The 14171-nt window shown below is 36.4% G+C and overlaps 1 protein-coding gene across 8 annotated transcripts in view; it reads right to left on the reverse strand.

The window, feature by feature from the left end:
- Positions 1–14171, reverse strand: part of LOC136825712 (galanin receptor 2a-like) — a 513143-nt gene that overhangs the window by 138114 nt on the left and 360858 nt on the right. For 7 of the 8 annotated variants that reach the window (XM_067082474.1, XM_067082478.1, XM_067082480.1 and 4 more), the window contains 3 exons: positions 3846–3994; positions 2781–2874; positions 980–1193 (listed from right to left, as the gene is read on the reverse strand). In XM_067082474.1, coding sequence (XP_066938575.1) covers positions 980–1193; positions 2781–2874; positions 3846–3986 — 449 coding nt within the window. In that variant the 5' untranslated portion in view covers positions 3987–3994. The remainder of the gene's footprint in view (positions 1–979; positions 1194–2780; positions 2875–3845; positions 3995–14171) is intronic. The other variant, XM_067082476.1, reaches the window with a different exon arrangement.

Below are 14171 nucleotides of genomic sequence, written 5' to 3' on the forward strand. Positions count from 1 at the left end.
AAAGCCTTGCCATGATATTTCCACGGTCTGGTGTTTAAATCCCCAAGAAGTAGGTTATTATTAGATTAACTTACTGTTTATACGTTTTTAATTCTCCAAATGCTGCAAGGGAAGGAGGATAATATATACACAAGCGAAGGAGCGTCAAAACAATCTTACGCAAGTATCGATGAGTTTTAATATTAATTCACTTTCGCAAATATTATTTCCCTTTGCCCGTAAAACTTCAGGAATCAGTCATATATAAACAGTAAAATTAATCAAATACTGGCAGTAAATTAACCCAATAATAACTGAAAACTCGTGAAATCGCCTTCCATGTTTAATAGTTAAATGGTATGAAAAGTAAACCTTACTTCCAAACGGCAATTTTATCGACTCACGTTCCTCAATTAACCAACAAATTGGGGCCCAAATCACTGTGAACCCAAGTACCTGTTTCCGGTCAGCGATATTGCTGCCTCTTCGTCACGGGAAGAAAATTAATTGTGAACGGGCCACTTCCAAAAGTCATAGGGCGCAAAAAAAGAAAAAAGTGGGGGGAGAAATGATATAATCAAAGTTTTCTGTCCATGAAAATGAAGCAAACGCAACGCCAACATACATAAATTTAGAATATGAATGAATGTAATCATATATATATATATATATATATATATATATATATATATATATATATATATATATATATATATATACACATACATATATGTATATATACATATACATACATACATGTATATTTTATATTATATATATCTGTACGTATACTTAAAGACTATTGGTACCTATTTAGCCACATTCTAACATACAACTTCGAAATAAGACATCAAATAAAAAAACAAAGTTAAACCCTATAACCACCGACGCCGAAGAACGGACCCACTCGAAAACTCTACACCAACCAGAGCGACAAAGACACGTGACGTCACCGACCAAAACATTCGAGTAGAACTTCCGAACTCTGCACAGCACTTACCTTTCGAGGCTGACGGCGGTCAAGTTAAGGACGCTTGCGGTGAAGGAGAGCATCATGAAGTAGTTGGCCGTCTTGCACGCCGCGCCCCCGGAGTCCCACAGCACGACGAAGAAGTAGACGGTTTCCAGGGGCACGCACAGCACCAGCATCAGGAGGTCGGCCACCGACAGCGACACCAGGAACATGTTGGTCGTGTTGCGGGATTTGCGGTCACCTGAGGGAGGGTGAGGGAACTTGCGTTTTGACTTTTGCATTTTGGGGGAAATTTTACGTGTGTTGTGGAAAGTGTTACTGGGTTTGAGATTTATGGCTATGCACTGGGAATGATGCTGGGAAAGTTTCTTTGCAAGTTTAAAATGTGTCAGTTCACACTGCGTTCAGAAGATATATTTTATCAGAGATCATTCAACAAGTACTGTTACATAAAACATAAACACGTGTATATATATATATATATATATATATATATATATATATATATATATATATATATATATATATATATATATATATATATATACATATGTATATACATGTATATATATATATTATAGTGTCAAAATACAGATGTTACACAAAATATTAAAATACGTGGCAAATCTCGCAAACAATGTACATGCTCCTCTATGCACGTTTTCTATTTGGATTTGTAAAAATCGCTATTATTAAACAATTTCTAACCCAACGATTCCGAGTTTTAGTTTTCTGAAAAGAAAACTATTGTGCCGGCTTTGTCTGTCCGTCAGCACTTTTTTTGTCCGCCCTTAGATCTTAAAAGCTGCTGAGGCTAGAGGGCTGCAAATTGTTATGTTGACCATCCACCCTCCAATCATCAAACAGCAAATTGCAGCCCTCTAGCCTCAGTAAACTTTTGCTTATTTAAGGTTAAAGCTAGCCATAATCATGCTTCTGGCGCCGATAGAGTTTAGGCCACCACCAGCCGTGGTTAAAGTTTCATGGGCCGCGGTTCATACAGCATTATACCGAGACCACCGAAAGATAGATCTGTTTTTGGTGGCCTTGATTATACGATGTACAGAAAACTCGATTGCGCCGTAAAAACTTCGGAGCATTTTTTACTTGTCTGAATTGAGTTTGGTCAGCACCTTAAATCTTTTCCTGAACGAAACTTACAGATTCTAGCTTTACGGATAAAATAATTATTGTCATTAGTGCGGTTTTTTTATTTTCCATATCTTCTCATTCCTATTTTACCTTTTACAACACAGTATCAAATAAATGATTTCACATAAAGCATTTTGATTAAAAGTGAAATAAGTAGAAATATGAGCTCACATTGCTCGTCAGCCCAATTTAAAAAAAAAAAACAAGCTTCTCGCATTACGCTCGATGATATCTACGGTAATAAAAGTGGAAACATAATCTTTCAGAAAGAAAAAAACTTCCTATTTTATCGAAATGCTGCTCAGAGGATTTATATTCCTAAAGTTCGAAGTATCTTTGGAACAGAATCGTTCTCCAACCGACTGAATATTCTCTATTTTCATGAGGAGAATAGAAATAGTAATATATTGAAAATCTCAGCATCATTGGCGTATTGAACATGCAGTTAGTATTTGATAGAGTCTCTCGCTCTCATCCTGCTGGTTTTTCCGTGATTCTGTCCGTTTTTCTGTCTGTAACGCTTTACTGTCTCTCTGCTTACTTTTGCTACTAAATCTCGTTATAGTCTTGTTTATGAAATACTTTTTGGCTTACCTGATTGGACCAACCTAATCTAAAGACTAAAGTAAAAGGAAGAAAAAGATCAGATGTCAGCAAAATTCACCCATATGCTTACCTGCCATAAGGGCGATGACGGCAACATTGCCAATGACACCAAAGATGAGAGTGACCAGGTAGGTGGTGATGTACAGGTAGAAGAAGGGAATCGTCTGTCATGAAAAAAATAATGCGAATTAGATAAAAAATTATATAAATTAGATAATACTAAAACTGCTATTACATTAGGAGACCTAGTCAGGTTAAATATGAATTTTTTTTAGTACTACTTTTTCTGTTCTATCGAGTCTGGTCTAGGTAAAGGTATTAGGTTTTGCCATTTCTATAAGCCTCTGTCCTGAATCAACACCAGATGGAAGTCTGTAGCATCCAATATTCCATTACTTCCTTTAATCACTATTGCCTTGATGTTTCCCTCGAAAGCACGAACTATAATTACTCTTTCCAACCCGGCTAATATAATTGTCGAAAAAGAAGCGCGCTTCTAATTGCGACGTCATTTTCCGTTTCAAAAATAGACGAAGTGAAGCAATGTTCGTTAACTGGCGGCTGTGATGGTGCCGCTAATGACTACTAAGCAAAGAAATCACGTGACGTAATTTCCATGCAATAATCCCTTTTATGTACATCAATTTGGTCGGGAGATGATGATGATATTCTCTTTCGGTAAAAACTGACGAAGGTAATCAAAGAGCCAGATACATGTCCAAATCAAACAATAACATCGTTAATGAGGCAACTTTTGACCAAAGAGAAGGTATAACGTGATTTCCAATAAATTATCATTTTACATCTGAGAACAAATTATCCTTTCACCCGGATAAATTTAATGGAAAAGTAAGGTATTCCCTCTAAATATCACCTGGCAATACTGATCAAAGAACCAGATAACTGAATAATCCAATAATAAATCGCAACAGATAACATCTGACCAAGTTTAGTCGAGAGAAAGTGATCAAAGCGCCACGTTTTAATCAAACACTGAAAACCGCCACTGAACGGCGCTTGTTCCCTTCTCTCCCAACAACACGGACCCGATCTGGCCAGATTTATAAGCAGCGACTTCACGACCTTCGACGAGGTCTTGGGGCAATTAAAACAATTAAAGCCAAGTCCAAATCACCTTCCAGGGATATCGGAGGTCGTTCGGATCCGGAACGATCAGTTCCAAGATGCTAACGGCCGTGTCGTTCATGATCTCTTCCGTTCCGTTACTGGAATAGGACACGTTTGGCGGTTCCGTCGACGAGTCGTAGTCGGCCATCTTGCTGTCTGGAAGAAGAGGAAGAGACGGCTGTAAAGGATACAGTATGATAAAATATTATAGATGCCCACTCTCTCTCTCTCTCTCTCTCTCTCTCTCTCTCTCTATATATATATATATATATATATATATATACAGTATATACACACACACATATATATATTATCTATATATATATTTATACGACTCAGTGGCTTTAAACACCCCTCATACAGTGGGAGACCAGAGTTCAATCCCACGGAGGGGAAATGTTTCCTAAATGGTTCAATGTGCCTCTTTTAACCTAAGGCAATGAAATATATCTGGTGGTTCAGTCGACTGTGGTGGATCTCAGCAATGGTGAATATGGACATGGGTCTAATAACCTCATTCCAAACGACTTGCTGGAAAATTGTAGGTTGACGCCCTTTACAGTCCTCCACTCAAAGTAGAAAAAAGCGTTTAGTTGAAACACACACACACACCCACTCGCGCGCACGCACACACATACACATGTACTGTGTATATATATATATATATATATATATATATATATATATATATATATATATATATATATATATATAATATATATATATATATATATATATATATATATATATATATATACATACATACATAATATATATACACACACATATATATGTGTATATATATATATATATATATATATATATATATATATATATATATATATATATATATATATATATATATATATAAGAGAGGGAGATGGCTCCTTAAGCTGGCGACGTTCAGGTTTCCAGCAATTCTCTTGGGATGAGTTTGCAAGTCCAAAGCCCCTGTACATTGCTTGCAGCCCACAACACCCTATTAACTACCAGGTCCACGCAGTAGCGCCCGCAGAAATTTGATCAAGGGGGCGGGGGCACTTTTCCATGTCACCCAGTCTCTCTCCCCCCAAATTGATGAAGACCCAGCCCCACCTAGGAAAGTTGTACCACCAAACTACAGCCCCACCTAGGAAAGTTGTACCACCAAACTACAGAGTCAAATACTACTTTATTTTCAGATATCATTACAAACGAAGCAACATTAATTTTGCAATTAAAAAAAATACCAAAATTATTAGTGAATGATTGAAAAATCAAAATGGTATATGAATTAGATCTTTCGAAATTTTATAAATCCTGTGGTGCCTTTGATTAATCTTAGATTATCGTGAAAGACAAACTATTTAACTACAATACAAAGTCAGGTCGCCTCTTGACTGTTCTAGCAAATATATTGGTAACAGAAGAAATAATTTTCTGATGATTTTCTGATAAGGCACGGAGATTATATAATTTGTCAAGACCATTCAGTCGATCTTGTCCCAATGCTGCTCTTTTAAAATTCTACAAGATTGAGGGTAGAAAAGCTCCTCTCGGAAGTTGCAGAAGAAACAGGCAAAAATGCATATATTTGTAACAGCTTCTAGTTACTGGGTAATTTTCAGAACACCTTTCTAAGTTACTTGTGCCTCAGTTTAACCAGACCACTGAGCTGATTAACAGCTCTCCTAGGGCTGGCCCGAAGGATTAGACTTATTTTACGTGGCTAAGAACCAACTGGTTACCTAGCAACGGGACCTACAGCTTATTGTGGAATCCGAACCACATTATACCGAGAAATGAATTTCTATCACCAGAAATAAATTCCTTTAATTCTTCATTGGCCGGCCGGAGAATCGAACGCGGGCCCAGAACAGTGCTAGCCGAGAACGATAGCGACCCATCCAATGAGGAACTAACACCTTTCTAAAATCTCGCTCACTGACAATGGGAAAGAGTCCTTTTCAACTGTATCCCACCTTCCTTTCCAAAGTTTGTGTTCAACTCCAAAGTTTGTGTTCAACTCCAAAGTTTGTGTTCAACTTCATATTCCTCAGCATCGGTTATATGGTCAAGTATATAATTTTTATACATATTCAGTGCAGGCAACAAGTCCTGAATATGGTACGACTGAAATAACTTGGCATCAATGAGCACAAAGACCTAGCAACACTGTGATAATTAGCTAATCTATCATGAAACTGAGCAATGACGAAATCCAAAAATGACAAAAAAATGGCGCTCTCATAATATTCCTCTACACTACTATATGGGGGGTTAGATCTGTATCGCTGACAGACAGCTACTCTGAGCATTCTAACTTCAATATTTTAGGTACCTGAAATATCTGTGGCAGATTCGAAACATTTTTGGAAGCCTCTGTCACTAGCTCGCATTTCAGTAACATTCTGCTTTGTAACTTTCATCTGGGTTGAGCACTCAAGCGCATATATATATATATATATATATATATATATATATATATATATATATATATATATATATATATATATATATATATATATATATATATAATATATATATATATATATATATATATATATATAATTTTTTTTTTTTACCTCGACTTAGAGAGGGGGCACGAGTCCAAGTGGCCGCCCGCCTGCGGGCGATACTGGGTCCACGATTCAAAGGTACAGGTACCTGAACAGAAGCAAGCTGAATTTTTAAGGGAAACGCGCTCATATTGTTTTTCAACGCAGGAATCCATCTCGAGTTTCTTGCTGAATAAGGAGAGCTGTTACCTACTGGACGGTGTGTGTCTGTGTGTGTTTGTGTGTTGCTGAATAAGCAGAGCTGTTACCTACTGGACGGTGTGTGTGTGTTGCTGAATAAGCAGAGCTGTTACCTACTGGACTGTGTGTGTGTGTGTGTGACCAATAAAACGCAAAATAAAAGGACATAATGGACTACTAGAGTAAAGCAAACAATACGCAATGGTTTCTTTGCAACAGAACAATTTGTGAATAATGAAAAAATATGCTAACAGATAAAAACGTAAACAAATCAACAAATCACAAGGGAAATAGAAAATCGAGCGCTGTGTGCAGCACCATCCTCCATGTGAGGAGTAAATGAAGTTCTATTTTCTATTTTTTAACTTTTAATTTTTAGATATATAGGATTACTGGAACTCTAGTGAATGATGATAGCCTGCAGATATAAAAACAAAAGTAAAACTAGCAAAAAAAACACACACAAATCAAAAACTTTGAAAATCCCCCGCCAGTAAATTTTAGATTGCCTTTCAAAAATTTTCTTAGGTAAATATGTAACCGAATAAAAATGGAAAGGGTAGATAGCAATTTTCTTTTTTATGGTTATTGTTTCGCCAAACTATAAAACAGAAACATTTTCATGTAAATCCGAACAGAATCGGCGAAAAACTGATAAAACCCACAGTTTTAATATTCCTTTGTTCAGCACGTACAAAAAGCTTCGGGTATTGCGGGGTTTCAGCCCTGAACACCAATCAAAGAAAAACAGAAAAGAATCCGGAGTTCAGCGATTAATTGGAGACATGTTCAGTCTGGACTCTATCTTGTTTCGTGAACTTATATTTTAAGGTTTTGCCAATTTTGTTTTCAAATATTTTGTTTATTTTTCTGGAAGTAACTCATTCTTTTCTATTTTAATGTATCAGACGCCTTGAAGGTATATATACCTTTGTGCTTTTTATCGAAAATATATGCAATTTATACATACATACATATATATATATATATATATATATATATATATATATATATATATATATATATATATATATAATGGCTACCAGTCGAGAAGGCCGGGGTTCAAATCCCGCCCCTCACTGATGGCTCGAATTGCGCCACTGCAAAAATCCGGCAGGCCGTCAACCTAACGGTCCGAAAAAACCCGAGAGCTTCAGTAGGTAAATAGGTACCAGCCCTCCGGCTGGGAAGTTAAACAGCGGGCCTAGTGACACACTGGCCACGTGTAATAGACATTGGGACCTGTCCCCCCACTGGCTGTCAGCCTAAGAAACAGAAGATCAGCGCTCTGCCTATTAGCCTACAGAGGCCCAGGAGGGATTACATATACATATATATATATATATATATATATATATATATATATATATATATATATATATATATATATGTATATATATACATACATACAGCCATTCATACATACATATATATATGTATATATATATTATATATATATATATATATATATATATATATATATATATATATATATATATATATATATATATATATATAAAATTTCCTTTACTTATGAATCAAGGAGGAAGCCTCTGGTCAAAAAACTTCCATAACTTGAGCCACACCAGCACATAGAGTTCATAATCCAATGTTTTCTCTTCTTGCATCATAAGAGTTTTAAATGAGCCTCATTTTTCAATCATTCCGTATCATTTAGATATTTTAAAACATCGTATTTCCATCTATGCTGACATTTTGTTAAATATTCTTTGTATTTCTGATTTCTTTACCCTCTCAATGAGTCGGTCCTCATATTTACAGATTTACAAATTAAATTAACTAACTAGATCTCTCTGTTATTGCTTGTTCGTATCTGTTTCATTAAATGTCTGTTCGATTTCCTCTTTCCAAATTTCTGCCACCTCTTCAAGACTTTCGTAATTTTGACATTTTCACCCTTTACTATCTACTACTTTCTTTTTTTTTTTAGTATTTCTTCTCATTTCCTTTAATGTTATATGTTTCTTATTACAACAATACCTAATATACCATGCCATTTTCTTTAATCTTTAGCTCTCAGTATATTCGTCTACGTTTATTGCAATCTATTTCTTCCCAATTTCTTAATTAGTTTATCACCTAGTGTCATCTACTGTTTTCATGATTCCTTTATTAATTCACACAATCTTTTTGTGTTTCTGATATTTGCCGCTTTTTATAGCGTTCTTGACAATTATCGCATTTATCGTTATTTTTCTTCCTATCCTGTTTACCGTCCCTTCCTTGTGTCTGTGATGTAATCTTCCATCAACGCGTTTGCTTTCCTCATCTTATTTTCTATTTATCATCTCTATGATTTCATCACTCTCTTCTTGCTTCAAGCCACCAAGGTCGCATATCTTTTATTATTACATTAATATCTTATTTGTTAAATCCTCGTGGAGTCACTTCCTAATATTCACTTTTCATCTCTAGAGTTTATTTGACTCGTCCTCTAATCCTTTATCATCATCGCCGGCCTGTCTTCCATAGCTTCATCTAATTTCTTTTAATATCTGATTTAGGGGCTATTGTTTCCGTATTTCTGTTATACTCTGCCGCTTTTCTCTCTATCTATGGTGACAAAGCGATGTGCTCCTCATTCAAACGCTGTCTTCGCTGGATGCACGCTTTCATGAGAGAGAGAGAGAGAGAGAGAGAGAGAGAGAGAGAGAGAGAGAGAGAGAGAGAGAGAGAGCGAGAGAGAGAGAAACTCAATTCTTCAAAATTTAAGCTCATATCAAATCGGAATTGCTCTCTAAGAATAGCAATTTTTGCGAAATTCCATTGAAACCTATATATTCTTACCTGATCTATCTAATCTTATCTGAGAGAGAGAGAGAGAGAGAGAGAGAGAGAGAGAGAGAGAGAGAGAGATTTCGTGCTTTTCATCTTTTTCATCTTTGTACCTTACGTGAAAATATGGAAATTTTTCTTGGCTCCAGTAAGCGACCAACTTCCTCACGTCCCCGAGAGAGAGAGAGAGAGAGAGAGAGAGAGAGAGAGAGAGAGAGAGAGAGAGAGAGAGAGAGAGAGAGAGAGAGATTTCGTGCTTTCATTCTCGTACCTTACGCGAAAATAAGGAAACTTTTCTTGGCTCAAGTAAGCGATCAATTTCTTCGCGTCCCGAGAGAGAGAGAGAGAGAGAGAGAGAGAGAGAGAGAGAGAGAGAGAGAGAGAGAATCATGATACCGGATCTTCTGATAACTGCCGTTAATGAGAACGTTTTTGTCACATTTATTGTTTTCATCAAGAGTTTCACACCGTAATATTTATCATTATGCGTGGCCTCGATTTCTGAAAACGATTTGAAGAATTAATCAAACAATTTCCCATTTCCCCTTATTCCAATTTTCAAATGGCTGATTTGCAAAATATGATTGGAAATAAATCATTTGAATTTTTCGAATAGTGGTGAAAAACTTATTATGCCCTACGTTTCAAAAAGACTTGATGATAGCAACCACTATAATAACTTCCAATCTGAATGATTCGAATTCTCGTTGATTATTTAAAAGGCTCGCATTTCAAAAATAACTTCAAGAATATATTAAGAAAGTAAATTGTAACAGGCGCAACTTTCACACGAGGGCTTGAAAAAAATAACGGCAGGAATAATTTGAAAATACTCATTTAATAATCTGTGTTCTTCTCTTTTGTTATTCTGGTAATAATAATTTACTGAAATGATTATCTGTAATGCTGAAAGGCCCTTATCACGTCCGTAACCCTCATATGAAGTGAATCATATAACATTCCATCTTTCTCGTGAATATCTAAATCGCTCTGACGTTAATCATATGCATTATATATATATATATATATATATATATATATATATATATATATATATATATATATATATATATATATATATATATATATTTCGCATTCTAATTGATCCCTGATCCCCTTTACCTGCCGAGAGCAACCAGATTCGCTGAGCATCACCACCACTATGCGGTAAATGTGCCTCGCTGTCGAACTTCTCAGTTCCAGAGGTCCTTGATTCCTCACACCGCTGGACTGTGGAACAGCCCGCAGAGGATGTTGTGCAACTGGAACTTCAGAAGTTCAAGCGAAGGTGCAAAAGGCATTACTACCCTAATACTATTCTCCTTGCATTTTAATACATTTTATCTATTTACTAATTTATTAATTTATTATTTTCTTTTTTATTAAGTGAGATCTCTTCTTTCTGTATTTCCCTTTACTTCCTCTTACTTCTTCTTAATGAACACCTTAATATTCTTTGGAAGCTTGAATTTCAAGTCCATGGCCCCTGTTGTCTTGTTCCACGCGAATAGGTTCCATCTACCGAATAATAACAGTAAATAATAATAATTCAATGCTTAGTTTTCTCTAATGATGCGATCAAAGATTCACTACGCAAAGATATTCATAAAGTTCAACGATCCCTTAACAAATAAATAATTCCATATCAAACTATCTTATAAAATTTAATCGCTGGCGTGGAAACATACAATACATAATGCCCTAGGCAGAAAATTCTTCTTTCAATTATACAGTACAAAAACGGGATTTTGGTGTAAATACAAAAGTCATTTAAAAACGAAGGATAATACCAACAAATCACGGGTAGACGAAGCTGAAACCCCCTTCTAGATTAAATACAAATTTTTACTCGTATATACACAATATACTTTGAGCTAAAGTACCGTAATGTAAAACTAAAAGACTGATTTTTGGGAAGAGAGGTTGAGAGGTTGAGTGGCAGGTGGGACTGCTCTACTTCTCCCTCCCCCCAACCCAAACAATCCCCTTCTCCATATTTTTGTACTTCCAATTTTTTTCTTATTCACCCCTCCCTCAATTTACATTTTCCCCATTTACTGCTTCTGAGCTTCCTCCCTTCTTTTACTTTCAATCTCTACAATTTTACCGACATCAATGACCACTGGTGCTGTGACGCCAATTATTCTTATTAAAAAAAAACACGAATTTTTATATATAGAGAAAAAAAAAAGTGATTCCTCTGGTCAAGCAGTTTCAGTTGCGACGTCGATCTCAGGCTAGGTAGAGGCGATTTATGTCTGTTTCCTGGAAAAAAAATTACGCCTCTGTTGACCTAACCAATGAATTGTGTACTTAACAGTTAGTAGACTCTGTTAGGGGGATATGGGAGAGGGCACGATATAAAAGAGCTAGGGGATATTTACCTCACCCTAAATTACAACTGAGAACCAAAAGGTTTTTCAAACATCCTGATCCGCCTTCTCTATGGTGAAAAGGCTTAAATCTACATTACAGGCCGTTGAGGCGAATACATTTTCATTCAGTCAGTCAACATAAAACTCTCTAACTTAGCTAATTCAAGGGCCAAGTTGTACAGCTAGACACACTCCTGATATGTAAAGCTGTGTCGCTGGACACATTTCTGACATACTTAGCTGTACAGCTGGACACATTTCTGACATGTAAAGCTGGCAACATTTCTGACATGTATAAGCTGTACAACTGGACACAATTCTGAGATGTAAAACTATACAGCTGGACACATTTCTGACATGTAAAGCTGTACAGCTGGACGCATTTCTGACATGCAAAGCTATAGAGCTGGACAAAATTATGACATGTAAAGCTGTACAGCTGGATACATTTCTGTCACATATATAGCCGTATTGTTGAACACAAGTCCATCGTGTAAAATTGTTCAGTTCAACACACTTTCAAAGTGTAAAACTGTTCAGATGGACACACCTCCAACTTGCCAATCTGTTCGGTTGGACATATTTTCAAACATAAAAAAATTATTTCACCTGATCAGACCTCCGACGTGTCAACCTGTTCAGTTGAACACACTTCCAACATGTAAAACCGCACAACTGTACACACTTCTGAAGTGTTAAGGTGATCAGCTAGACACAGTTCCAATGTGTAAATCTACGCAATTCTCCACACCCCCCAAACCATAAAGCTACTACAGTTGGACAACCTTCTAAAACTGCTCAGATGAAATCACTTCCAACATGTAAAGTTGTTCAGTTAGATACGCTTCTATTGTGTAAAGATGTTCAGCTGGACACAACTCCCATTTGTAACGCCGTACAGGTGTACACAAATCCAATGTGTGACGCAATACAGTTTAAAGCTGCTCAGTTGGAGACGCTTCTATTGCATAAAGGCGCAAAGCTGGGCACATTTTCAACTTGGTACAATATTTAAAATGATTTAATTGAGCACATTTGTCATATGTTAGCATTTACAGTTGGACGCCCTTCCAATGTGTAAAGCTGCACAATTGGGGCACTCTTCACACGAGTAAAGCTAAGCTGTTCAGTTGAACGAGCTCCCAACGTGTAAAGCTGTACAGTTGGATGCACTTCCCACACGCGAAACTGCAAAGCTTGACACACTTCGCATGCATAAAGCTGCACAGCTGGAGACAACTCTCAACATGTAAAGGTGTGCAGCTGGAGTACATGTAAGGCTGCACAGCTAGACACTTGCAACATGTAAAGCTGTACAGCTACTGCACATGTAAAGCCGGGCAAACTTCTCATTTATAAAGCTATAAGGCTTGGCACACTTCCCATGTGTACAGCTGCTTGGCTGACCCAATTTGTACATATGAAACTGTACAGCTGGAAATACTTCCAACATGTAAAGCTATGCAGATGGAGTGAAAGTAAAGCTGTACAGGTACACACACTCTATCATGTAAGGCTGTCAAGTCAGACATACTTCAAATATATAAACTGTACATTTGGACACTTTCCATTTGTAAAGCTGCACAGTTGCAAAAATTCCAAATGTAAAGCTGTACAAATGAAAACACTCCTAAATGTAAAGCCGCACAGCTGAAAACATTCCTCATGCATAAAGCTGTAAAGTTCGAAACACTTTCAACATGTATAACTGTGCAATCGGGCACATTCCCAATGTACTACTGTACAGTTCAACACACTGCCAAAATGTAAATTTGCACACTATGATACTCTTCCGATACGTAAAGCTGTACTGTTGGACACTTTCAATGTGTAAAATTGAACATTAGAATACACTTCCAAGTGTAAAGTTATGCCGTTGGACACAGTTCTAACATGTAAAGCTGAACAATGGGACACTTTCTAAAGTGTTAACCTAGCTGCCTGATAAATAGTTTAGATGGAAGAGCGTGTATAATGAAATCATGCCCATTTTTACAAAACATACAGGTCATTTTGCCAGTTCCTATAGGAACAGGGATGCAAATTCTGAATAACAGCAATAATTTTGGAAAACAGCTATCCAGTTTGACTGGCAAGAGTCTACATTTGATTTGATTAAATGCACAAGATTGTGTATTTAATTTCTTCATTGAATACCGACGATAATAATACAGTAATAATCGATAAAAAAAAATAATGGAGGGATGCAACGCAGAAATAGTATTAATAATTATTAGCATCATCATGACAATATCCGTCATCAAAATGGTAAATTATTTCCTCATATTTTCGAGCACACTGCATGACATCACTCTATCACGACAGGTTGATTATTTCCGAACCTTACCTCAGTACAAGTTATTCACAAATAAACAAGTATTTCCTCTGGGATAATCTAGCGAACAGCTAACAACAACAATGGGA

The sequence above is a fragment of the Macrobrachium rosenbergii genome, chromosome 39, assembly GCF_040412425.1.
Source record: "Macrobrachium rosenbergii isolate ZJJX-2024 chromosome 39, ASM4041242v1, whole genome shotgun sequence".
NCBI lineage: Eukaryota > Metazoa > Arthropoda > Malacostraca > Decapoda > Palaemonidae > Macrobrachium > Macrobrachium rosenbergii.